The sequence below is a fragment of the Mustelus asterias genome, chromosome 9 (assembly GCF_964213995.1).
Source record: "Mustelus asterias chromosome 9, sMusAst1.hap1.1, whole genome shotgun sequence".
Taxonomy (NCBI): Eukaryota; Metazoa; Chordata; class Chondrichthyes; order Carcharhiniformes; family Triakidae; genus Mustelus; species Mustelus asterias.
In genome coordinates this window covers 85,251,541-85,277,159 of record NC_135809.1, presented here as the reverse complement: position 1 = coordinate 85,277,159, position 25,619 = coordinate 85,251,541, and the positions used below count along the sequence as shown (strand labels likewise).

Below are 25,619 nucleotides of genomic sequence, written 5' to 3'. Positions count from 1 at the left end.
CCCCCCGCACCTCCACTATTTTTAGCTTCTCTTGATATATCTGCCCCAGTGTCAGATATCTCACTATTGAGGGACTCATTGTACACACTGTTACTGTATCTATCTTCTCTGAAAGAACAGAACTAACACTAACGAGCATTAACCAGACACCCTTGATATACACTAAATATGTAGAAGTTACAAAACAGAAACAGGCCATTCAGCTCAACCAGTCCAACCTGCCATTTGCATTTACTTTGTTTCCATATTTGTTTATTGTTTTATCCACCTATCCAATCCAATCTTGGATGTTGACGATACTTCTCCGTGATGCCAGTGCTGAGGCTGATTCTTCGCCACACCCACTGAATGCTGAATAATGGGCAGCTCTGAGTTCTCTGAATTTCTTCCTCATGCTTATCTATTAGTACTGAAATCAGTCACACTCCACCTATACATAACCGGCATCTACTATCTTGCATGTGGAAGGTGATGGCCCAACATGGTCTCACATTCTAACATCCTGCATTGAAAGGAGGCCTATGAAAGATGGTCATGTGAAATATCTCACGAGGGATAGTAAGCACATTAGATCTGCTTATCTTCATCAACTCACTGACTCTGTCAGTACTGCCACACTGTGTTTCCAGTTGGAATCTCAAATCTGTACAGAGATTGTTCTTTTAGCTCTGATCACTGCTCCCTTCTGACTAAGCCCTGGATTCTATGCTTGTGGAGAGAAAAAAAATGGATATCACCACCTGGAATTTCTGCAAGTTTCTTCCAATCTCAGTGGAAAATTGTCAGAAACTCTGAAGAAATGGTGAAATTTTGGCAGGAGCTTGGGATCCCTCATAGAAAGGTGACTCCCTATGAGTACACTTCATCTGGTACTGTGTTGGAATTACTGAAAAACAATTAAGCACTTACGCATCCACACAGATTGTGTACACATTGCTTAGCAAATGGCATAAATTATGATTAATATCATAAAATTACGGGCAACATGTTGGCACAGTGGTTAGCACTGCTGCCTCACAGCGCCAGGGATGTGGGTTCAATTCCCAGCTTGGGCCACTGTCTGTGCGGAGTCTGTATATTCTCCCCGTGTCTGCATGGGTTTCCTCCGGGTGCTCCGGTTTTCTCTCAGCCCTAAAGACATGCTAGTTAGGTGCATTGGCCATGCTAAATTCTCCCTCAGTTACCTGAACGGGCACCAGTGTGTGGTGACTAACTTGATTGCAGTGTTAATGCAAGCCTGCTTGTGACTAATAAATAAACTTGTAAACTTTTTTGTTTTGACCCCGCCTTAGTCCACCCATCCACAATAAAGGCAAACATATATCCTCACATCATGCCATTTAACTATCTTTGAATGTGTCCAATGATTCTGGCTCCCCGATCTTCACAGGAAGACTAGTCCATGGGAGATCACTCTTTACACTCTACAATCTCCCTCATTATTAATTGCATGAAATGCACAGTATTTCCTGAGGGATCCAACACTAATTTTGCTGCTTATTCTGCACCACCATTACAAATGAATGTGGTGGATTAAAATGGGATGAGATTCAGCGCATGGAAATGAATTTCTCTCTTATGGTTTTCGTAAATTTTTTTCAGCTTTTGTGAACATCTAATAAGCAACCGCCATTTAACATCAACTCCATATATGTCTTCTGCACCATGAGTGGTAACTTGCATCTTTGAAATTCATTCATTTTTTATTACGTACAACTTCTTCATTAAAAATCTACAAAACAGCCACTTCATTTAATCTCCAAGCTCTTACTTTATGGAAATATTCTTACAATACCACGATGTTCTTTTCCACATCATAAAATGTTTTTTTTGCAGACTCCTTTTAGCTCCTCATGGTAATCAATTTCTATGTCCTTGAGGTATTCTTAAGGGTTGCTGTATCTACAGAAGAACATCGGTGGGGCATTCAGTCCCCTTAAGCATGTTCTGCTATTCAATTAGATCATGGCTGCCCTCAACCCCATTTAGCTCACCTTTGATCCTTATCACTCAATCTCCTCAGTTACGGACATTCTAACGCTCCCAGTCTTGGAAGTTTCAATTTACCCAGCTTCCAAAGCCTTTTGGGAGTGTGACTGATAGATTTTCACGATTCTCCCTGTGAAAGAGTGCAGTCCGATATCTCTCACGAACTGCTTAGCTCCAATTTTACTACCGTGGCCCTTGTTCAGGATTTCTCTTCGTGGAGAAGATAGCTATACTGTATTGAATCCTTTTATAACTATTGAATCCTGTCGTAACTTTTCTTCAAAAAGAGCAAAATAATGTATCTTATGTTTTGTTGCCAGATTGTTTTAAAAGTAGTTCCCATGCAGTTTAATCGTACTTCTACGTCAAGCATCCATCCTCATTTAATGATTTGATCAGAAGGAGAAAAAACAGAATAATACTTCATTTGAGGTTTTTGGTCAATATTGTTATCTAAAAGATAACCAAGAATTCGCAAGTAAGTGCACCTTTCACCCAGGTCAGCCCATTCATAGCCAATCATGTAATGTAGGAATGATGTTAACCAAATTGCACATATCAATGTCCCACAAACAGCAATGGAATAAATGGCTAGATGTTGGCTGAAAGGTAATTACTGCGCTCCTGACCATTTTTTCTCTTAGAAATCATAGAATCCCTACAGTGCAGAAGGAGGCCATTTGACCCATCGACTCTGCACTGACCACAATCTCACCCAGGCCCTATCCCCATAACCACATGCATTTACCCTAGATAGTTCCCCTGACACTAAGGGGCAATTTAGCATGACCTTTCCACCTAACCCGCACATCTTTGGATTGTGGGATAAAACCAGAGCACCCGGAGGAAACCCATGCAGACACGGGGACAATGTGCAAACTCCAGACAAATAGTGGCCCAAGCCAGGAATCGAACCCAAGTCCCTAGCGTTGTGAGGCAACAGCGCTAACCACTATACCAGCGTGCCTCTTCTGTTCACATTACCATGTGATCCTTTTACATCCAGCTGAGAAGGCAAAGGTGGGGCTTATTTTAACGTATCATCTGAAAGGCCGTACTTCCAAACATGTGGCAGTGCCTGAGTACTACAATGGAATATTAGCCTAGATCACGTGCTCAGATCTCTGGATGGGGCTTGAACTTATGATTTCCATGATATAGGGATAACATTGATTTTTGTATACAGGATCTAGCTTAGAGAGGTGAAATAAAGGTTTTCTCTCTTTTATAAAGAGTAGCCGGCTAGTTTGTTGGAAAAACAGCTACCACTGACCTCTTAGGCTGAGTGCTTCAATCCAATCTTCCACCAGACGATTAGATTTGCCCCTTCTGATTGCCCAAAAATGTCCTATGTGCCATTAGTTTGAGAAACTCAGTCACCCAACGGTAAAGAAAATTCTCCTCAGTAAAGTGCTGGCGCTAATGGCTTAATGGAGCTCACAAAATCAATCTCTAGATAAAAGAAGAGTGCAAAATGGAAACACCGACAGAATAAAAATCTGCTGAGCTGTCCCTGGGCATGACCTTTAAAATCCCAATCCTTTCACCATTGAATGAAGCTTGGAGATATATTTAGTTCCCCAATAATCATTCTTAAAGGGAGCAGAAGTTCACACAAAGTTAGTGAAGTGAAGCTGGAGATCCCCGAGTTTCTTTTGGTTAGAGATATTTGTAAATCACTTGTTTAATGGCAAACAGCAGCAACCCTAGCGGCCATTATTTCTCTGCAGTGAATATGAGATGATAATACAGTTGTGCAAAATTGATCACTGGTGAATACTATATGGTAATATTTAAAATACTGTTAAATTAACCAAGCAGTGGCTATAGAACAGTGCTTACAACAGTTTTTTGAGTTTTGTTGCTATCCTGTCCTACATGTGACATCAACCCTCAATGGCTGGAATTCTCCGGCCGTTCACACCCCACCACCGCTGCCGGCGAGGATGGAGAATTTGGCGCTCAGCCAGATCTCCGTTCACTGCAGCGGGATTGGAGAATCCCAGCTGCGGGTGTGGCCCAATGTTTCAAAGGAAAGGGCCATTATGCCGCTATTAATTCAATATTTTCACAGCGCTGAACCAAGATATTTGAGGTTGTCTGCTAGTAATATATTTTGTTTATTATTGCTTAAATTTATTTTAATTCATTACCAAATGCTTGTTATCGTTCAAGGCAACAAGTATAAAATACGTTGCATTCCAACACACGGAATGTGCAGCAAGCATGGTGCGAACAAAGAGTTTATACCTATCCTGGTGCTTGGCTGGATCTTGCTTTTCTGTAGCAGAGGATACTGCCAGATCTCTAGGGAGGGTTGTGAAATTTTGATGGGGAAGCTTTTGTCTTCCCAGACTATGAAATATGTTATTTTTAGTATATATTTAAAAGTAAGTTAAATTTCTCTCTTGGTCACTGCAGGAGGCCAGACAATCAGTAATAAGTGTTCACCCCGGACAAAAATTACCTCAAATAGAATCTCATGAGGGAAAATCTAAACATGTGATCCATTCCTTCTGTGTGAGTTGCTAAAAGCAGGAAAGGTGGAGTTAGCAGAAGGAGAAGATTGGTCATTGGCCACAGGCTAGAAGGAGTACCAGCTTTTCCTACATTTTGTGGTAAAGCAATCACATTTTGAAATCACAGTATGTCTTCACCTCTTTGCCAAAAACATTCTCATAAATTGCACATTCAACAGAAATGTCCGAAGGAAAGATCTAGAATTACATATAAAACATGTCTGACCTAATCAGCACAATCTAACGGTTAATTCGAATATATTTGTACAGGTACCTGTATATATACTGACTGCAAACCAATTCAAAACTACACAAACCTCTAATGCGACCCAACAAACTACTACTATTCCGTTCATGATATTAGCAGTGCGCTGGGTCCTCTTACGAACTGGACAAAATACCTTAACAAAATACTAGAATATGCACATGATTTTTCCCCATGTGTCATGTAGATTCTGTTGTTTTGCATTTCCCAGACGTTCAAGATCCCTGCTTAGCCTACGCAATCTGGTCATTGCAATGCATCGGTCATTACTTGTAACTCTTTCTTTCTGTTAGAACTTAACTCTTTTGAAAAGAAAACAACATTTTTCGGAAGAACTTAGTCCAGTGTCGGTATGTGGGGCTGTTTTTTTTTCTGTAGGTTTAGGGCTAACACAACTGTGCTTTCTGGACAGGTAACAGCATCAGGTGAATTACCATTTTGTTATCTTTGACCATTCTTTCTCAATATGTGTACCATTCAAATATGAAGCATTCAATGCATCACAGCAGCAGCTCTTGTTCTAGATGCATTCATTTGTTAACTGGTCCTTCTACTATCCTGTTACACATTTTATGGATCCTGGATCCAGTACCAGGCCGATGCAAGTGAGTCAGTAAAGTATAGGGAAAAATAGTGTCTCCAATTTGCATTTCCCAAAGCACCAGCAATAATGTGTAAGAATTAAGTCACCATGCAAAATATTTACACAAGTGCCAAGAACACTGTTCCCTTGCTTCATTTCTTCCGGAGCCCGTGCCACATGGAGACGGGTTTCCTTAATGTTGCCAGCATCTGATTCCAGTGAGTGACACCCATTCCACTGCTCTCAGGACCAATGATGACATGTCCTATGTTCTCAGTTCTTCCATCTTCACTGCATTCAGCCACTGTTATTCTCAGCGACAATTCCTGTGTCACAAGGAAAGCAAGAGATATTCAAACTCTCAAGAGGGAAGCGTGAATTGCAGTATCCAGTTAAAATATGTTTCACTATTCAAAGACATCTTCCATTAAGGGAGAGATGTGTGTAATGGATACTGTCCTTGCCACTCATTAGGAGGTGCATCAGTGTTACCATGATTTATCATAGAATCATAGAATCCCTATGGTGCGGAAGGAGGCCATTCGACCATCGAGTCTGCGTTGACAGAGTATTCCACCCAGGCCCTATCCCTGTAACACCACCTATTTACCTTGCTAGTTCTTCTGACATTAAGGGGCAATTTAGTATGGCCAATCCACCTAACCTGCACATTTGGGGACAGTGGAAGGAAACTGGAGAACCCGGAGGAAACCCACGCAGACACAGGGAGAACATGTAAATTCCTCACAGACAGTCACCCAAGGCCGGAATTGAACCTGGGTCCCTGGAGCTGTGAGGCAGCAGTGCTAACTACTGTGCCACCGTGCTGTCCTACTTGCTCTAATTGAAAGATGGTAAAACCAACTTTGCTGCTGCAATCCCGACTAATCACTAAAATATGGATTGCTTTGGGTTGCATTCGCCACTTAGTTCCTGTACTGTCTGAAAGAGGCACCAGCAGAAAAATGAGTCTGTCAACAATGAGAGAGTCATTGCAGAGACCCGCAACAGCACCAAATGCCCATTGGGATTCTCATTGAGGATAAAACCCAAATCTTGCCCATTAGTAAATACTGTACAGTGGATCAACAAGGTGTAAAGAACTGCTCAAAATCAACAGCACACTTAATAAGTGATCCCCCTAAATAACATTTATGATACCAGTAAATGATTAATGCTATTTACCTGATATAGGCGGTTATCCGAGTTATGCATGGATGTCTGTAATGATTATTTTAATACTTCAATGTTAATCAATGCTCAGCACTGCGGCAAGTTACATTGACTGAAGATATGAGAAACTTTGTCTGTGCCTCACTGCTGTACAAGTGAGTTTAGGGATTTCACTGCAGCACAATAGTGGGCTCTCACCCTCTATTGCACTATGTATCGAGACTTAGTGTGACCAGATTTTCAAAAGTTAAAACAGAGACACATTTGGTGTCCTGCCTTCCCATGGCTTTTCAATGATTGATGGACTCGAAACATTAACTCTGTTTCTCTCTCCACAGATGCGGCCAGACCTGCTGAGTTTTTCTAGCATTTTCTGTTTTTATTTCAGATTTCCAGTATCTGCAGTGTTTTGCTTTTGTTTTTATTATTAAGATGATTGACATGTTGGGTGGCTAATGGCAGGGGTCTGGGGAAGGGGTAGGGGGGGTCATGTGATGACATTTCCCAAAACATGGCCATCTAGAGTTGGCAGCCCTATTCCGTAAAAGGTGTCATCAGCAATGGAGCCATCTATGCCAGGGGTGTACTGGCCTTGGTGGCAAGAAGGATCAAGGGAACGGTGGGATGGGACTGGGAGCACAGGCCTGCCACATGCAATGCAATCTGATGAGTGCTTACAGAGAGAAGGACGGAATTTCACACAGGCCCAGTTCATATTTGACAAAAAGGGGAAAGATGAAAACCGGGGCAATGAACTATTTTTAGGAATTTCTCAGGAGAGCGGAACATTTAATGAAAAACCAGGACTGTCCCTCCACAACTGGGACTTCAGTCACCCGATCAAAACTCCAAATAGTGTGCCATGTGTTTCCATCATTCCATAATTTATGTGATAAAGTTATTTATATACATATTTCCAAGCTTCAAATCCCTGTTGCAATGGCCTAGAAAAGGAATGCTTCTCTTGACACCCAACACAAGCAATCATATTTGCCATCTCTGGAAGGTAACAGACCACACTGACTGCAATTTCTACAACTATCATTATAAATCAGTTCAGTCCAACTTTTTATTTACATCGGCACCCATATATAATGAAGTAGAAATTCATCTATATGGACTCTGTTGTGAGACAATGGTGATACAGTAGCTTGTGGTGTGAAATATTAGCAGTGTCGGCTATATAATAAAAGCAAGGGAGACTGAAGTGCTGACATCAATCAGCTTTGTACTACCAGTTATTTATGCTGAATGACACTTATAAGAACCCTATATTTCTCCAATGAACAGCAAGGATAATCTTGTCTATGGATGCCTCCGTGGCTCCAGTCCAATTTGGGACAAAAGGCAAACGCCTTCTGACAACTGTTACACGCTCAGTTTAAATATTGGACTCTATGAAGATTCTGGAGGGTAAAAGTGTCAACCGAATGTTGGATTCTTACCTGCAGAACAATCGCAGGGACTGAAAATATCATGGCTTCATTGAAAACAGGATTAGGATCGTCTCTCTTCACTGCTGTTTTTTTCTTACTTATTTTCCTCGTATCCTGAAGGAGATAAACCTTCACAAATGGATCTGTGCCGAGCCATGAAGGAGACAGAGCAGGAGACATTTATATGAAAATTAAAATCCATCCATCACATGCTCTCAGTACCATATTTGTATGATATATATATATATATATATATATATATATATACACGATGGGTTGATCTATTGGATATTACTGAGGTGGAGGAAAATATTTTTTTCTCTAATACCAACATTATTGTGAATTTGTTCACGATCCTCCATTGGATAATAGACAATATAGCAGAACTGGTTTCTGGAACCTTTCAATTTATATAAAATCCTGCCAACCCAATTATATATCTTCTTGATAATGTATTAATTTAGTTCCAAAGCTGTTTCCTAACTTTTGTTTTGACAGAATGTGTCATATACCTAAACAGTATGAAATGTTGCACTTAGTTACAAAAACTAAATTAATTCATTTCAAAAACCCATTGTTGAAACCATTCATTATGAAGTGGGAACCGTGTTAAAAGATGCAAAGCTAACTTAGTGAAAGCTGCTCAAATTAACTGATTAAAACATCTATCAATGGGACCACTAATGCCGCAGACAGTGGATACTGACAGGATGAACCTACACTTATGCACAGTGAATACAAACAGGATCAACCCACACTAAACACTGAACACTCTCAGGATCAGCCCACACATTGAATACTCCGAGGATCAACATTACATCCAGAGTACTAGCAAGATCACACTCCATACATTAAATACCAGCATGATAAAACTACATCAAACGCAGCATTGGCGAATTGCCAATGAATTAAACAGCCTCACTTTACAGGAATTTCAGTGCTAGTTTGCACTTCCCAAGAGTTAGATGGTTTAATTGGACAGAATTTTGCTGGTAATGGGAAGACCCACTGCCAAGGCCAAAAAAGACGCGGTGACCCTGTTTTAGCTGGCAGCAGGACCTGGGGTTGCATATTGCCACCAACAGCCAATTATATGACTGGCATCAGGGCTACTGTCCAATTATGTATGGCAACCCAGCACCCCCCTCCCCCCCCCACCCACACACCTCCCAAGAGCTGTCGATCCAAGCAGAGATCTAACAGCTTCAGTTGTGCCATCGCTAGTGGTGGCCAGTGCTGAAGGTTCAGCTGCGGAGTGAGGGCACCTCAATGGTGAGCCTCAAGTGTTTGGTTGGGGACACTGTGGCCAGGGCAGATTCCAGCAATTGGAATGGGAAGGGCTGGGGTTTGCTAAACACCAGCAGCAACCATATCGCGAGTGCAGCCACTGCCACCAAGCGCCCCCTCCATGGGAACCCTCTTCTAGTACCTGCTGGGAGGCCACCAGGTTTCACCTTGGCAGTCTACCCACATGGTGGCGGGTACTCCTGATGTGAGCAAAATACCTGGGGAGATGCAAAGTTGTACTTAATTGGCTACTTAAGTGGCTCAGTTGGCCTCCCAGTGGGCAAGCAAGCTCCTAACACAGGAAGATATTGGGCCCTCCCTGGACACCTGCTGCCACCATTTTGTCAGCCATCCTACCTCTTGCCCCATCCCAAACTCCGTAAAATTCAGCCCATTGTATTAGCATTGCCAAATTGCCCTGTGGTTGATAGGTATTAGTGGGATGTGCTGTTTGTGCCTATTTTTCGAGTTACACTTAAAGGCATGGCACCTACGATGGGAAAACGGATAAACTGAAGCTTCTGGTTCAAAGGTGCTTAGAGCTTTTCTGGTGCCTGGACTACAGTGGCAAACTGAAGATGATAATTAGCACTTTGCACTCACATCACTGAAAAGCACTTTAACCTGCAGCTAACGTATAAAAATTGACTGGAAGAAATAGTAAAATTAGTAGGCTTACCATTTTACAGTTACTTCCTTACAGTCCAAAGTGCTGAAAAGTACTTTTATAATAAATTTAGATGGAGGTCACATTATTCTTTCTAAGCTCAAGACCTACATGGAAGTACAGTTTCCTGATTTTCTTGTTTAGGCTGCGTTGTGTTTCTGCAGATGATTAATTCACCCACTTATCTTTTCCTTTCACTATCGCCTCGATAGGATATGCGTCTAACCTCTGAGAAGAGAGGTGCAGAAACATCATCCATGTTAAAATCTATCTGCTGCCATTATCCTACCCACCAGCTATTCTTGTCACCTCACCATATTACCTGAAGCAATCTGCAGATTTGCAGTATGTGGACTATTCTAAGCCACATTATTTATTCACATGTAATTATCAGTCAACCAGAACAATTTTCAATCTAGTTAACTAATTTAGTTTCTAAATCCACGAGGCTTGATATCCTGTATAACCCGGTCTTTGTGTAAGCAGGAACTACATCCTTGTCATTGGAATTGACAAAAATGACACACACAATGTGAAGGGTTTGTGTGGCACAGTGGTTAGAACTGCTACCTCACCACGCCAGAGACCTGGGTTCAATTCCAGCCTTGGATGACTGTGTGGAGTTTGCACGTTCTCCCCGTGCCTGCGTGGGTTTCCTCCGGGTGCTCTGGTTTCCTCCAAGGATGTGCAGGTTAGGTGGATTGGCCATGCTAAATTACCCCTTAGTGTTCGAAGATGGGTAGGTTAGGGGGATTAGCGGGGTAAATGCGTGGGGCTACAGGGATAGGGCAGAGAGTAGGCCTGGATAAAATGCTCTGTTGGACAGTCAGTGCAAATTCGATGGGCTGAATGGCCTCTTTCTACACTGTAGAGACTCTATTCTAAGGAAGTAATAACCGCTGGATTTTGATCATCTACCAACAATTCCAATGAATTTATGAAGCATCAAGTACTGCGTTGAACACAGCTGGACGTTTTGAACATTTTCCCTTCTAACTAGATTCAACCCCACTGGCTGCTTCGCTTACCAGATGTGGTCTTTCCATTGTTCCAGATTAGATTTTTGGCTTTGACGACCACCACTGTCAGCCTCTCTGCTGTAGGCAGGTAACTGAGAGAGAGCAGGATCTCACCAACCGTGTCTGTTGCCTGTCAGACAGAAATAAAGGACAATTGCAGACAGAGCTGTGCTGATTGACAAGTGCTGTTAATTACATTTTTTGCCCAATAGTTAGTCAGTCAACTTTGTCACATTCACTGTAGCCATCATGGTGACAATGACTATATCTCAGCCTCCATAACTACAAAATAGTTACACCCCCTCACCATCAGATAATTATCTTGCAGTCCTTCCAACTATGATTTGTATGTTTAACTCGCAATCAAGATGTTATACGTCAATGTCTTATTGCAATCTTAATCATTATTATATACTTCACCTAGAATGGTTCTAGCTATAAGCTTGGGACATTTTCAGCCGATATTAATTACATTGTTAAAAGGACCAAAGCATGTTAAGAATTATGAATGAAACCTGTGGGCCCTTTTTAAGGGCCTCACGCTGCAATGTCAGAAGTGGTTTGCACTGAGTAACTGACCCTTGCTACATGTTCCCTCTTTTATGCTTCCCTCACCTTATTGACATCCTGTAAATAGAGCCAAGCATTGAAGGCACGGCAGCTGAGATCCAGATCTGACAGCTTCAGGTCTGCCAAACCGGTGCTGATGTTTCTGTCATCTTCGTCGATTCCGAATACAGAAAATCGCAGACTGTTCTCCTCAAGAGCAGAAGGATCCAGTGGGATGGAGAATCTCTCATCGAAGAACACAGAGAATGCATTCCTCTGAATCTACACAAAAGAAAGAGTGTGGCTTGAAATAATCTATAATTTAGGTCATAACCATAGTGAATTGGAGGATTTGGGAACATCCTGACTCAGTTCCAGATCATTCAAAAGCATTAACAGTGTCAATACTCATACACCCGCTGCAAAAGAAATCTATGACCTATGCCAATATTATCCCACTGTGTTGCTACATCTGGGTGCCAGCTTTCAGGAATGAACATACCTTTCAACCAAACCCTATCTTCATTGCCTCAATGTGGCAAGTTTGACCCTTCTTAGTCTTCTGGGAGTCTAAATTGGACTCTTTGTCGCAAAACAAACTTTTATGGTGAAACCAATTAGCTGTTCCTTGATGAATAATCTTACAATTAGTGCCACGACTAAAGTCTCTTTTCATTCAGATGCAAGATGCTATCTTTCTAATCTGTCATCCTGTGTTGAATTAGCAATCTCGGAGAGCTGCAACCAACACTCATTTAAAATGATAATAGTATTAGAACATGATCATGATAGTACCATCAGTTTATTAGGGCACAATGATGTACAGTAAATACCCCAACAACAATTGCAATAGCATAACTATCTGTAGTGTTAACTGTTCTATTACAATATATATGCTGTTTTAATCACCAAAATAATATACATTCAATCTTACTGGGGTACGCACTGGAAGGATGCATATCAAGTTCTTTTTCCAGAAGATTTAGTTACCTCATTATAGCATATAAACTTATCTGGTCAGTCTCAACAGGGGACTTCAGGTAGGGTTGGCTGACAACATTCCTGAGCTGCAGAGGGGCAGTAATAGCAGTATGGACAGCAGATTAAGAAAACTAAGCTGCTCAGTTGGTTGTCCCCAGCCAAGTTGAACATATGGGCATGGTGTTCCTTGAGGCTTGATGATTGGCTATGTTTGAGGTCCTTGTCTTTTAAGGCACCTTCTGTCTAAAAGCATGATTTGGAGAGGTGGCAGGGGGTTGATGGGTGATTATAGCTGATTTACCCTGAATGTGCAAATATCTGAATCTCAACAAGAGTTTTATGATGCATTGACAAGTGGGAAGCAATTTTGTGGTGGTCGGTAATAAAGATATAAACACTGCTTGAAACACTGCAACATAGTCAACTTGCACAAGGTAAGAAAGCATGGTGAGAAGCCAACCATGAAACCATCTTATATTATGAGGCCTTACTGATTGTCAATGCCAGCTGAGGAATACTTGGCTGGACAATTAAGATTTCTGATCTAGAACATTTGGGATTCATTGTTCATTCTGGAATCAATCATCATAGAAATTAATGCAGATGGTGAAGTGAAATTATGGCTGCTTCTTTGATATTGGAAAGAAAGACTTTAAAATTCTTTCATGGGATGTGGGCATCACTGCCAAGGCCAGCATTTACTGCCCATCCCTAATTGCCCTTGAGAAAGTAGTGCTGAGCTGGCTTCTTGAGCTGCTGATGTCCCTTTGGTGGTGGTACACCCACAGTGTTGTTAGGAAGGCCTTTACAATAGCATCTTTCACAAACTCAGAATGTCACAAAGCACTTTACAGCCAATGAAGTACTTTTGAAGTGTAGTCACTCTGTAATGTAGGAAGTCTGACAGCCAATTTGTGCACAGCAAGCTCCCACAAAAGCAGTGTGACTTTCAACAGATAAAAAGCTTTGTTTGTGTTGATTGAGGGATAAATATGACCCATGACACTGAGGAGAATTCCCCTCTCTTAGAATCATAGAATATACAGTGCAGAAGAAGGCTATTTGACCCATCGAGTCTGCAACGACCACAATCCCACCCAGGCCCTATCCCCATAACCCCATGCATTTACCCCAGCTAGTCCCTGTGACAATAAGGTGCAATTTAGCATGGCCAATCCATCTAACCTGCACATCTTTGGACTGTGGGAGGAAACTGGAGTACCCGAAGGAAACCCACGCAGACATGGGGAGAATGTGCTAACTCCACACGGACAGTGACCGAAGCCGGGCATCGAACCCAGGTCCCTGGAGCTGCGAGGCAGCAGTGCTAACCACTGTGTTACTGTGCCGCCCCATAATAGTAGTCTTCTTCAAAATAATAGCATGGGGTATTTTATATCCATTTGAGAGGACAAATGGGGCCTCAGAGGAACGATGATGAAAGTACTACCAAAAAAGTAGATTATAAACTAGAACTCCAAATGACCATGTTGTTGAATTTGATTGATGAATTTACTACCTAACTTTAGCATCTGTCCGTTCTCTAAAAACCACATTAGCTGCACAACATCTCATTCCCTATTCCTTAAATTTTACAGCTCTTTGGTGGTCCGCATGGGAATACTGTCAACTACTCTCCTACGCCTTTTACTTCCTCAGCTACATCCTTCAGATGTGATCTCATTAGTGATTTATCCGAGTGGTGATTCTACAGGAATTGCCATCAGCAGACAGATTCCATCTATCGAGGTACATCACCTGTGGTGCTAACGAATAATATCAAACAATAATAAGCCAATTTGCGTGATTTGTGACAACCCATAATCATTCCAGTCCGTACCATGTCACAAACATCCTATTATTAGAGCAATTTCTCCTCCACAAAGTCATTTTCTCCTCCAAGAGGGGGTCAAACATAAACTGTCCTATTGTTTCCTTGCCTACGTATCATCTGCTTACTGATAAAGTATGTCATATGATTGCCCAAAACCAGCACGAATCCCACATTGCGCGTGTTATATACTTTCCAGTGGAAGTATGACCAGTGGTGAGAAAATGTCCAGTGATAATATTTGTTGAAAAATTAGAAATCTTTTAATCTGTTTTAGTTAGCGGCATAACCCATTCTCCAGAGTTTTGGAAATGTTTTAATTAACATAAGTTGCTAATTTTATTACACCATGCCAAATATATAAAGGATTTTAAAAGAAGTGCCTTTAAGATAGGAAAACGTTGTAAGGCATTTCATAGTCCAATTTGCAAACCAATGAAATAGTTGTTTGATTTACTCAACTGCTATTTTAATTAATAGTTTCATCTGGGAATTCTTTACCTGGGATGATTTTGAATACACTGCAACCAGTTTTAAAGGAGACAGATGGGGCCCGATTTAACCATTGCGTCGCGCCCGTTTTCGGGCGTGAAAACGCGGTAAAATCGGGTGTGAGGCCATTAGCGCGATCTGCGCCCGCGTCTGCGCAGATGGCCACTTTACTGAGGCCCGAGAATGGCCACGATCCGATTCGTGTCCAAAACGGGTGCAACGGTGATTTAAATGCATTTGCATGCATTTAAATTGAATTAATGAACTGCCCGCCCAACTTTCCCCCTTTACCACCGTGTTCACCAATCCGGAATCACGCCGAAATGGACATGCTGAATAAAAGTCTGTTTCGGGCGCTCCAGCTGCTGAAGAGGTGAGTTCAGAGTTTCCAACAGCTCTCTGACTCAGATCGGTGGTGGCGGGGGGGGGGGGGGGGGGGTGGGGGTGGAGGGAGGCAGGTCAGATCATTTTCTGGTGAGGTGGAGCGGCGGGAGAAGGGAGGCCTGATCGTTGTCTGGTTTGGGGGAGGGGTGGAGATGGGTCAGATGTACCTCCGGGTGGGGGGGGGGGGGGGGGGGGGTGGGGGAGTGAGGCCAGATCATTCCCTCGGGGGGGGTGGGGTGGGGGGGAGTGAGGCCAGATTATTCTCCGGGGGGGGCTGGGGGAAGTGAGGCCAAATCATCCTCTGGTTTGGAGGAGGGGAGGAGGGAGGCGGACAAGATGTCTCTCTGGCAGAGGGGACAGGGGGTCTGCTGCCACTTTGCGGGCGATCAGTGTGGGAGAAGGGTGCAGGGGTCACGATCGGTCTGGGTAGCGGGGGGTGGGTGGATAAGGGGGACAGTTATGTTGTAAGGATGGGAGTGATGTGTGTGGGGGCCATCGCTCCCGCTTTTCACTCCCGGGCCGCTTTCTCCACTTTTTGTGGCTCGGGAGCGATCTGACACGGGCGCGCTTTTTCAAATTTTTTTCTAACTGCGCATGTGCAGTTCAGAGCTCTGATCGTTTCAGGCGCGCTAAGCCCCGCCCACAGCGTGATTCAGGCTGGCGATTTATTTTTCCAGGCTAAGTGCATATGGGGGCACCTGAAAGCACGTTTCCAAGTCGGATCTGAATTGCGCCCAGATTCAGCACTTGGAATGAAAATGGTAAAATCAGGCCCATGGTGACAAATTATCTGTATCACCTTATAAAGATGATCCAGAGATTGTGAATTATTTTCCTTGAGTAAAGCATTGGGGCGAATTTTTCTGTTCCGCCCGCCAAGGGATTCGTAGTGGGTGAGGGGCTGACCATGGAAAGGCCCATGGATCTTGGGCGTGATTTTCTAGTTTTGGGGTGAACATGGCTGGAAAATCTCGCCCATTATCTTAATTTATTTAATTTGGGATTTCTAACTTGCATTTATCTTGATAATGGCCACAACTAAGCTACCTGAAAGTTACACGGGTACATTCCATATCCTTAAGAATCTGCCTTGGGTTCAGTTCAACTGACCGAAACCATAGCCAGCAATGTTTGACCCAATATGCTATCACTACTTTACCCAATCATCTTGCAGCTTGCCAATCATCCTAAAGTATGGACCCCAGTAGTCCAGAATAATCTACTGGGACCAGATACTGGGACTCTCCTAGTGGACAGATTTCATTACTTTGGTTGGATTACATCAGAAAAGCCCCTATTTCTGGACTCGATAGTGATGCACTGTGGCTGCAGTCTATATGATTTACAGGAAGCACTGGCAATGAACTTGCCAGTGGTGGAGAATGACTGCAGCCCGAGTGAGATTCAGCCAGTGTGAGGGTATTGGAATGTTGTAGCTGAGTGGACCTCAGTGCTAAGCGGAAAGAAGTGCTCACCTTTGGGACGAGTGGAGAGGTGGACCGGTGAGGGAAACTTGAGAGCAGCGAGAAGTAGAAAGAAATTGAACCGTGACTTCACAGCCAGCAGATGTAAGTGATCGGCTGGTGACTAGTAAGTAGTTTCTCTTTGCTTTTTTCTCTTCTTTTCTCTTGTCACTTGTTGTTAAGCTTACGTAAGGGTTAAGTCATGGCAGGAGATCCCAGACACATGCCATTCTCCTCTTGTGTGATGTGGGAATTCAGGGACTTTTCCAGTGTCCCTGGCTCCTTCACATGCAGGAAATGTGTCCAGATGCAGCTCCTGTTAGACCACCTGATGGCTCTCGAGCTGTGGATGGATTCACTTTGGAGCATCCGCGATGCTGAGGAAGTCGTGGATAGTACGCTCAGTGAGTTGGCCACACCGCAGATAAATAATACTGAGGGAGTTAGGGAATAGGTGATCACCAGACAGAGAAAGAGTGGAAAGGCAGTGCAGGGGTCCCCTGCGGTCATCTCCCTCCAAAACAGATATATCATTTTAGATACTGTTGGGGGAGATGGCTCACCAGGTGAAGGTGGCAGTTGCCAGGTTCCTGGCACCATGGCTGGCTCTGCTAAACAGGAGGGTAGGAAAAAGAGTGGCAGAGCTACAGTGATAGGGGATTCAATTGCAAGGGGAATAGACAGGCGTTTCTGCGGACGCAATTGAGACTCCAGGGTGGTATGCTGCCTCCCTGATGCAAGGGTCAAGGATCTCTCGGAGTGGCTGCAAGGCATTCTGGTGGGGAAAGGTGAATAGCCAGCTGTCACGCTGCATGTAGACATCAATGACATAGGTAAAAAATAAGATGAGATCCGACAAGCTGAATTTAAGGAGTTAGGAGCTCAACTAAAAAGTAGGACCTCAAACCTAAAAACTATCATTATCACGAAAGAGGTAGTGTTGGGCAAGTTAATGGGGCTAAAGGTAGACAAGTCTCCTGGTCCTGATGGAATGCATCCCAGGGTACTAAAAGAGATGGCTGGAGAAATAGCAAATGCACTAGTGGTAATTTACCAAAATTCGCTGGACTCTGAGGTGGTTCCCACAGATTGGAAAACAGCAAATGTGAAGCCACTGTTTTAAAAAAGGAGGTAGACAAAAGACGGGCAACTATAGGCCTGTTAGCTTAACTTCTGTAGTAGGGAAAATGCTTGAATCTATCATCAAGGAAGAAAAAGCGAGACATCTGGATATAAATTGTCCCATTGGGAAGACACAGCATGGGTTCATGAAGGACAGGTCATGTTTAACTAATTTGGTGGAATTCTTTGAGAACATTACATGTGCAGTGGACAATGGGGAACCTGTGGATGTGGTGTATCTGGATTTCCAGAAGGCATTTGACAAGGTGCCGCACCAAAGACTGCTACATAAGATAAAGGTGCAGGGTGTTACGGGTAATGTATTGGCATGGATAGAGGATTGGTTAACTAACAGAAAGCAAAGAGTGGGGGTAAAGGGGTGTTTTTCTGGTTGGCGATCAGTGATAAGTGGTGTGCCTCAGGGATCAGTGTTGGAACCGCAATTGTTTACGATTTACATAGATGATTTGGAGTTGGGGACCAAGTGTAGTGTGTCAAAATTCGCAGATGACACTAAGATGGGTGGAAGAGCAAAGTGTGCAGAGGACGCTGAAAGTCTGTAAAGGGATATAGATAATCTAAGTGAGTGGGCGAGGGTCTGGCAGATGGAGTACAATGATGGTAAATGTGAGGTCATCCATTTTGGTAGGAAAGACAGCAAAATGAACTATTATTTAAATGGTAACAAATTGCCCCATGCTGCTATGCAGAGGGACCTGGGTGTCCTTGTGCAGGAATCTCAAGGAGTTGGTTTGCAGGTGCAGCAAATAATTAAGAAGGCAAATGGAATTTTGTCCTTCATTGCTAGAGGAATGGAGTTTAAAAACAGTGAGGTTATGTTGCAGCTATATAAGATGCTGGTGAGGCCACACCTGGAGTACTGTGTACAGTTTTGGTCTCCTTACTTGAGAAAGGATATACTGGCACTGGAGGGGGGCAGAGGAGATTCATTAGGTTGATTCTGGAGTTGAGAGGGTTGGCTTATGAAGAGAGACTGAGTAGACTGGGGCTATACTCATTGGAATTCAGAAGAATGAGGGGAGATCTTATAGAAACATATAAGATTACGAAGGGGATAGATAAGATAGAAGCAGGGAAGTTGTTTCCACTGGCGGGTGAAACTAGAACTAGGGGGCTTAGCCTCAAAATAAGGGGAAGCAGATTTAGGACTGAGTTGAGGAGAAACTTCTTCACACAAAGGGTTGTGACTGTGGAATTCCCTGCCCAGTGAAGCAGTTGAGGCTCCCTCATTGAATGTTTTTAAGGCAAGGATAGATAAATTTTTGAACTATAAAGGAATTAAGGGTTATGGTGAGCAGGCAGGTAAGTGGAGCTGAATCCACAAAAAGATCAGCCATGATCTTATTGAATGGTGGAGCAGGCTCGAGGGACCAGATGGCCTACTCCTGCTCCTAGTTCTTATGTTCATACAGGTAGTAACACAGAGTAGGAACGTCAGGATAGCTAAGATGAATACATGGCTTGAGGGATGGTGCAAGAGGGAGGGATTCAAATTCCTGGGACATTGGAACTGGTTCTGGGGGACGTGGGACCAGGACAAATTGGACGGTCTGCCCCTGGGCAGGACTGGAGCCAATGTCCTAGGGGGAGTGTTTGCTAGTGCTGTTGGGTAGGGTTTAAACTAATGTGGCAGGGGGATGGGAATCGATGCAGGAAATCAGAGGGAAGTAAAGTGGGGACAGAAACAAAAGGCAGTAAATGGAAAAGTGGAAGGCAGGGAAACCAAAGACAAAAATCAAAATGGGCCATATTACATATAATCCTAAGAGGGCAATAAATGCTAAAAAAACAAGCCCGAAGACTCTGTCTCAATGCGAGGAGCGTTTGTAATAAGGTGGATGAATTAACGGTGCAGACAGTCATTAACAGATATGATGTAATTGGGATCAGGGTGACCAGAGATGGGAACTCAACATCCAGGGATATTCAATATTCAGGAAAGATAGACGGAAGGAAAGGGGGGTGGGGTAACACAGCTGGTTAAGGAGGAGATTAATGCAATAGTAAGGAAGGACGTTAGCCTGGACGATGTGGAATCTGTATGGGTGGAGCTGCGAAACACCAAAGGACAAAAAAGGCGGGTGGGAGTTGTGTACAGACCACCAAACAGTATTAGTGAGGTTGGGGATGGCATCAAGCAGGAAATTGGAGATACGTGCGGTAAGGGTGCAGCAGTTATCATGGGTGACTTCAATCTGCATATTGATTGGGCTCACAAATTGGTAGCAATGCAATGGAGGAGGATTTCTTGGAAAGTATAAGGGATGGTTTTCTCCACCCTTATGTCGAGGAACCAATTAGAGAGCAGACCATCCTCGACTGGGTATTGTGTAATGAGAGAGGTTTAATTAACAACCTTGTGGTGCGAGATCCTTTAGGGAAGAGTGATCATAATATGGTAGAATCCTTCATTAAAATGGAGAGTGACACAGTTATGTCTGAGACTAGGGTCCTGAACTTGAGGAAAGCTCATTTTGATGGTATGAGATGTGCATTAGCAAGGATAAGCTGGCAAAAGATACTTAAGGGGTTGACAATGGATAGGCAATAGCAGAAATTTAAAGAACACATGGATGAACTCCAACAACTGTATATCCCTGCCTGGTGTAAAATGGGGAAGGTGGTTCATCTATGGCTAACAAAGGAAATTATTATCTGAATGGTGGCAGTTTAGGAAAAGAAGAAGTGGAATGTGACTTGGGTGTCATGGTGGAACAGTCGCTGAAGATTGGCATGCAGGTACAACAGGCAGTGAGGAAAGCTAATGGCACGCTAACCTTCCTAGCAAGAGGATTTGAGTATAGGATTCGGGACGTCCTACTGCCATTATACAGGGCCTTCGTGAAGCCACATCTTGAGTACTGCGCGCAGTTATGGTCTCCTAATCTGAAGAAGGACATTCTTGCTACTGAGGGAGTCCAGTGAAGGTTCACCAGACTGGTTCCTGGAATGGCAGAACTGACATATGAAGAGAGACTGGATCGACTGGGTTTGTACTCAATGGAATTTAGAAGAATGAGAGGGGATCTCATAGAAACATATAAAATCCTCATGGCTAGATGCGGGGAGAATGTTCCTGATGTTGGGGAAGCGCAGAACTAGGGGGGGTCACAGTCTAAGAATAAGGGGTAAATCATTCAGGACTGAGATGAGGAAGAACTTCTTCACTCAGAGTTGTGAATCTGTGGAATTCTCTACCACAGAAAGCTGTTGGGGCCAGTACATTAGATATGTTCAAGAGGGAGCTGGACGTGGCCCTTGTGGCGAAAGGGATCAAGAGGTATGGAGAGAAAGTGGAAGTGGGATACTGAAAGTGCATGATCAACCATGATCATATTGAATGGTGGTGCAGGCTCAAAGGGCTGAATGGCCTACTCCTGCATCTATTTTCTACGTTGTTATGTTTATGTTTCTATGACTCTCCCAGCTCCCCTGAGAGCTCTATGGCCAAGAGGACAATTGTGGCAATTTTGTGGGAGCAACTGTCATGGCCAAGTCTCCCCCCAAATTATGCAGCATCCTGATTTGAATATATATGGCTGTTCCTTCATTGATGCTGATCCAGAATCTTGGAATTCCCTACCTAACAGCATGGTGGGAACACCATCACCACAAGGATAGCAAGGAAGAGTTTAAGGAGCAGAATCACCACCATGTTCCACGTTCTTGAGTGCAATTGGGTTTGGTCTGCATTATCTGTGTCCCAAGCACAAATTTTTAAAAAGACTCGGGGGAATTTTTCCGTCCTGCCTGCCACTGGAGTCATAGCGAGTGGGGGCGAGAGGAGCGGACGGTGAACCATGCAAAGGTCCATAGACCTCAGGCGGGACATTCTGGTCTTGGGGCGAGCGTGGCCAGAAAATCCCGCCCTCTATCGCTGAAAGGTCAACTGGAGTTGATGCATTTCCGTGATGGAGGTATCTTCCAATGAATTGGATGGGGAGAGTTGGGGAAGAGTAGGCTCTGATGTCTTAAAAAAAATAATTAAACTCCTCTCAATGTAGCAAATGGGAAACATTCAGAGAGCAGTCAGCACTTTGTGAAGTTCATTTCAATTAAGCTCTTGCAACTGAATGTCGGGATAATTGAAGGAAATGCGCTGGAGTCGTACTGTTGTCTTCTCCATTCCCAAGGGCAGGGTAGTGGAAGGTTGTTTGGCTTCTTTTCATGTCATCCAATCAGTCTGCAGCACTAGTTGGAAGTACGCATGAAACACTGAAGGTATACTATACTCAAGCAGCAGGTGTAGGTCTTTGGAAAGCAAGGCACTGAGAAACAAGATGACTCAGAACTTACAAGGGTATGTTCCATGTCAAGAATATGACGGCATTGCATTTAATTTGTGGCATATCTGACCTGGGTGAGTTAGTTCATACTGACATTGGTTACAAAATAAAAATAGGAACTAATAGTGCTTTGACGAATAGCAGTTCTTAATTGGCAATGGTTAAAAAAAGGATTTGAACAGGACAGATTGGAGCATCAACTGTCAGAACAGTCGAATAATTGGGAAAAATAACTCAGGTACAAAATGCATTATAGCAAACCACCAGTTTCACCATAGTATCATATAATCAGAGAATCTTTACAGTCCAGAAAGAGGTCATTCAGCCCATCGAGACTGCACCGACTCTCCGACAGAGCATCTTACTCAGGCCCAACCCTTGCCCGATCCCTGTAACCCTACATATTTACCCGCCAATTCCCCTAACCTACACATCTTGGACACTAAGGGGCAATCCAGCATGGCCAATCCAACCTAACTTGCACATCTTTGGACTGTGGGAGGAAACTGGAGCACCCGGAGGAAACCCACGCAGACACGGCGAGAACATGCAAACTCCACACAGACACCCAAGGCTGGAATTGAACCCGGGTCCTTGGTGCTGTGGGGCAGCAGTGCTAACCACTGTGCCACCATGCCACCCCAAGTACTGGAGCTGAGTGAAGCTCAGTTTACCTCATTTCCAAGTAAGTTGGACAAGCCCTTGATTCATCCGTGTCTTCAGTTGTGTTCACTTTGCGCATTACTGACTCCAATGTGAGAATGTGGCTGCTTAAGGGACAAGTTCCCTGAGAGTGAAGTAAGTACACATCATTAATCTACACTACCTTTTCTAGATTATTGGTTTGACCACTGACTGTTGGTCTTGCTGCTGAAACACTCAAGAGTCACATTTGCTGTAGGCCTGTGGGGGGCTGAGATCTATCACAGCAATTCTGCTGCGTGAGCTTAGGACCACTCAAAATCAATATTCAATGGGAAAACAGCATTCTAATTGAGAATTGCCATTACATTGCAGGTAACAGTGCCTAGACACATCCTTTATTCAATGTTACTGCTCATTATAAGAGGAGAGGAGATTCGCTTTGTGGAGTGCATTTCCCAGACACTAATAAGCAAAAGGAGCCTTCTTTCAGATGTGAGTTTTAATATTTATTGAACCTGGTAATGGAGTTCATTTTCATCTGATCCAAAGTTCCTTACTGCCATTCAAAAGACAGCAATTTTTTGATGGGGAAAGCACTTCTGATATAAAAGCCATCGTTTTACATCACTAATACCTGCAAGATTTCTACTCCTGCATATTGTGAGAGATCAGATCAGACACGTTACATCTCTCGGCAGCTGGTTGCAAAAAGATACAGCATACTGGGAAAATATACTCCACTTCATAGGTATTTCTGTCCCAGTGAATCTAGCAATGAGTTTGAAGGCTGAATGGTGGGGCTAGCTAAAATCTAAAATTACTCCGAACCTCTCTATCTGACATGTCTGGTTGTTAGACTGATGGCAGTGTTTTAGATGTGAATATTCACTCTCTTTACTTGTAAACTCAGATATGTAATAGGCTTAGGATTTCACTGATCTGTTGCTTCAGTCCTGAGCAAAATCTAGGTATTGAGGGGATGGATAATCATAAATTGACCTTTTTTTCTTTTGTTTTTTTGCCTCTTCAAGGAGAGAGAGTCCGAGTCAAGGGTCAGAATTATAATAGAGTGGGCTGACAGACCAGGGCATGGGGGGAAGGATTATAAAAATGGGTGGTTTGACTGGGCATTATGCTTGTTGTCTATCTGCCTACAAGGAATGGGTGTCGGGCAGGCCGCCTGGCCTTGGGTCAAATAAAGACCAACTAATGGCCACTAAAGGGCCTACTTCCACCACTGCTGGTATTTCACTGAGATCACAGCCCCAACCACCTCCTCTGTGAAAACTTCTACCCACAGAGTTTTTGGGTGGGATTTTCTATGCCCCCACATCCCCCAATCCCCAGCGTGTTTTGCAGCAGTGGATGTGGCCTGCCAGAGGCCAGCGGCGGGATTTGCCTGTCCCACCGCTGTCCCATTGTTTGCATGCTTCGCCGCTGGGCAACTCGTGGGAGGGGGTCGCTGTCAGTGGGATCAGAAGATTAAGGATTGGCCCGAAAATCCCACACAGACACCAGAATACTACGTCCTCGCCCACCACGGAATCGGAATGGCGAGGGGCGGACAATGGAAATGTCCGTTGACCTCGGGTGGGAATTTCCGGTCTGACTCAAGTGAGCCATAAAGTCCCGCTCAGAGTCCTTAGGATACAAAAAAAGGCCATCCAGCCCATCAAACTCCTGTCAGCTCTCCATATAGCAATCAGCTCCTTTCCCCCACACCACTACCAGTTTATTCCCTCAAAAAAAACTACATTCCTATAGTTTTTCTATGTTTCTATCCTGGATGAGTACTTGGGACTTAATAGGATGGAGGGTTATAGGTAGGCCTAAAAGGCAGGGATATGTTTGGCACAACTTGTAGGGCCGAAGGGCCTGTTTTGTGCTGTAGTTTTTCTATGTTTCTAAAAGAGCATCCAATTTCCTTTTGAAATCATTCATCATGTCTGCTCCCACCAACCTCGTAGGCAGGCGAGTTCCAGGCCATCCTCACAATCTGCATAAAAAGTTCCTCCTTACATTATGGTGGCACAGAGGTTAGCACTGCTCCCTCACAGCACCAAGGACCCGGGTTCAATTCCGGCCTCAAGCCACTGTCTGTGTGGAGTTTGCACATTCTACCCGTGCCTGCATGGGTTTCCTCCGGGTGCTCCGGATTCCTCCCATAGTCCAAAGATGTGTGGATTAGGTTGATTGGCCATGCTAGATTGGTTGAACAGGCTCAAAGGGCCAAATTTCCTGCTCCTATTTCTTCTGGTCTTAATTCATGATTAGAGTGAGAAAGACACATTTTATGGAGGGAAAAACCTAAGATTATTTTCTGCAATTTTGTTTTGCAGGTTCATGTGATAAGGTTAGGAATCTGGATTAATTCTGAATCTTATTTCGCTTTTCCTCCCAATCTAGTACAGTCGTGGCTCAGTTGATAGCACTCTCATCTCTTGCGTCAGAAGCTTCTGGGTTCAAGTCTCACTCCAGGACTTGAGCGCAAAAATCAAGGCTGGCACTTCAGTACATTACCGAGGGAGTGCTGCACTGTCGGAGATACTCCTCCATCTTTTGGATGAGATGTTAAACCACAGCCCTGTCTGCACTCTCCGGTGAATGTAAAAGGTCCCACAGCTCGATTTTGAAGAAGAGCAGTGGAGTTATCCCTGGTGTTCAGGCCAATAGTTACCCATCAATCGACATCACATAAAACAGATTATCTGGTCATTATCACGTGCTGTTTGTAAGAGTTTGCTGCGCTCAAATTGACATGCATTCCCTATTACAACAGTGACTACAATGACTCAGTATTTCACTGGTTGTACAGGTCCGGTAGTCATGATGAATGCTATATAAATGCAGTTCTTTCTTTCTTACTGCTTAGTTTTGAAGAAGGAATATATTTACATTTAAAATAAT

The 25,619-nt window shown here is 43.6% G+C and overlaps 1 protein-coding gene across 1 annotated transcript in view; it reads right to left on the bottom strand.

The window, feature by feature from the left end:
* Positions 1 to 5,508: 5,508 nt before the first annotated feature.
* Positions 5,509 to 25,619, bottom strand: part of syt12 (synaptotagmin XII) — a 51,779-nt gene continuing 31,668 nt past the window's right edge. Inside the window, exons 4-7 of the mRNA XM_078221230.1 lie at positions 11,554 to 11,769; positions 10,948 to 11,068; positions 7,975 to 8,108; positions 5,509 to 5,682 (exon numbers count right to left, since the gene is read on the bottom strand). Of these exons, the coding sequence (XP_078077356.1) occupies positions 5,509 to 5,682; positions 7,975 to 8,108; positions 10,948 to 11,068; positions 11,554 to 11,769 (645 nt within the window). The remainder of the gene's footprint in view (positions 5,683 to 7,974; positions 8,109 to 10,947; positions 11,069 to 11,553; positions 11,770 to 25,619) is intronic.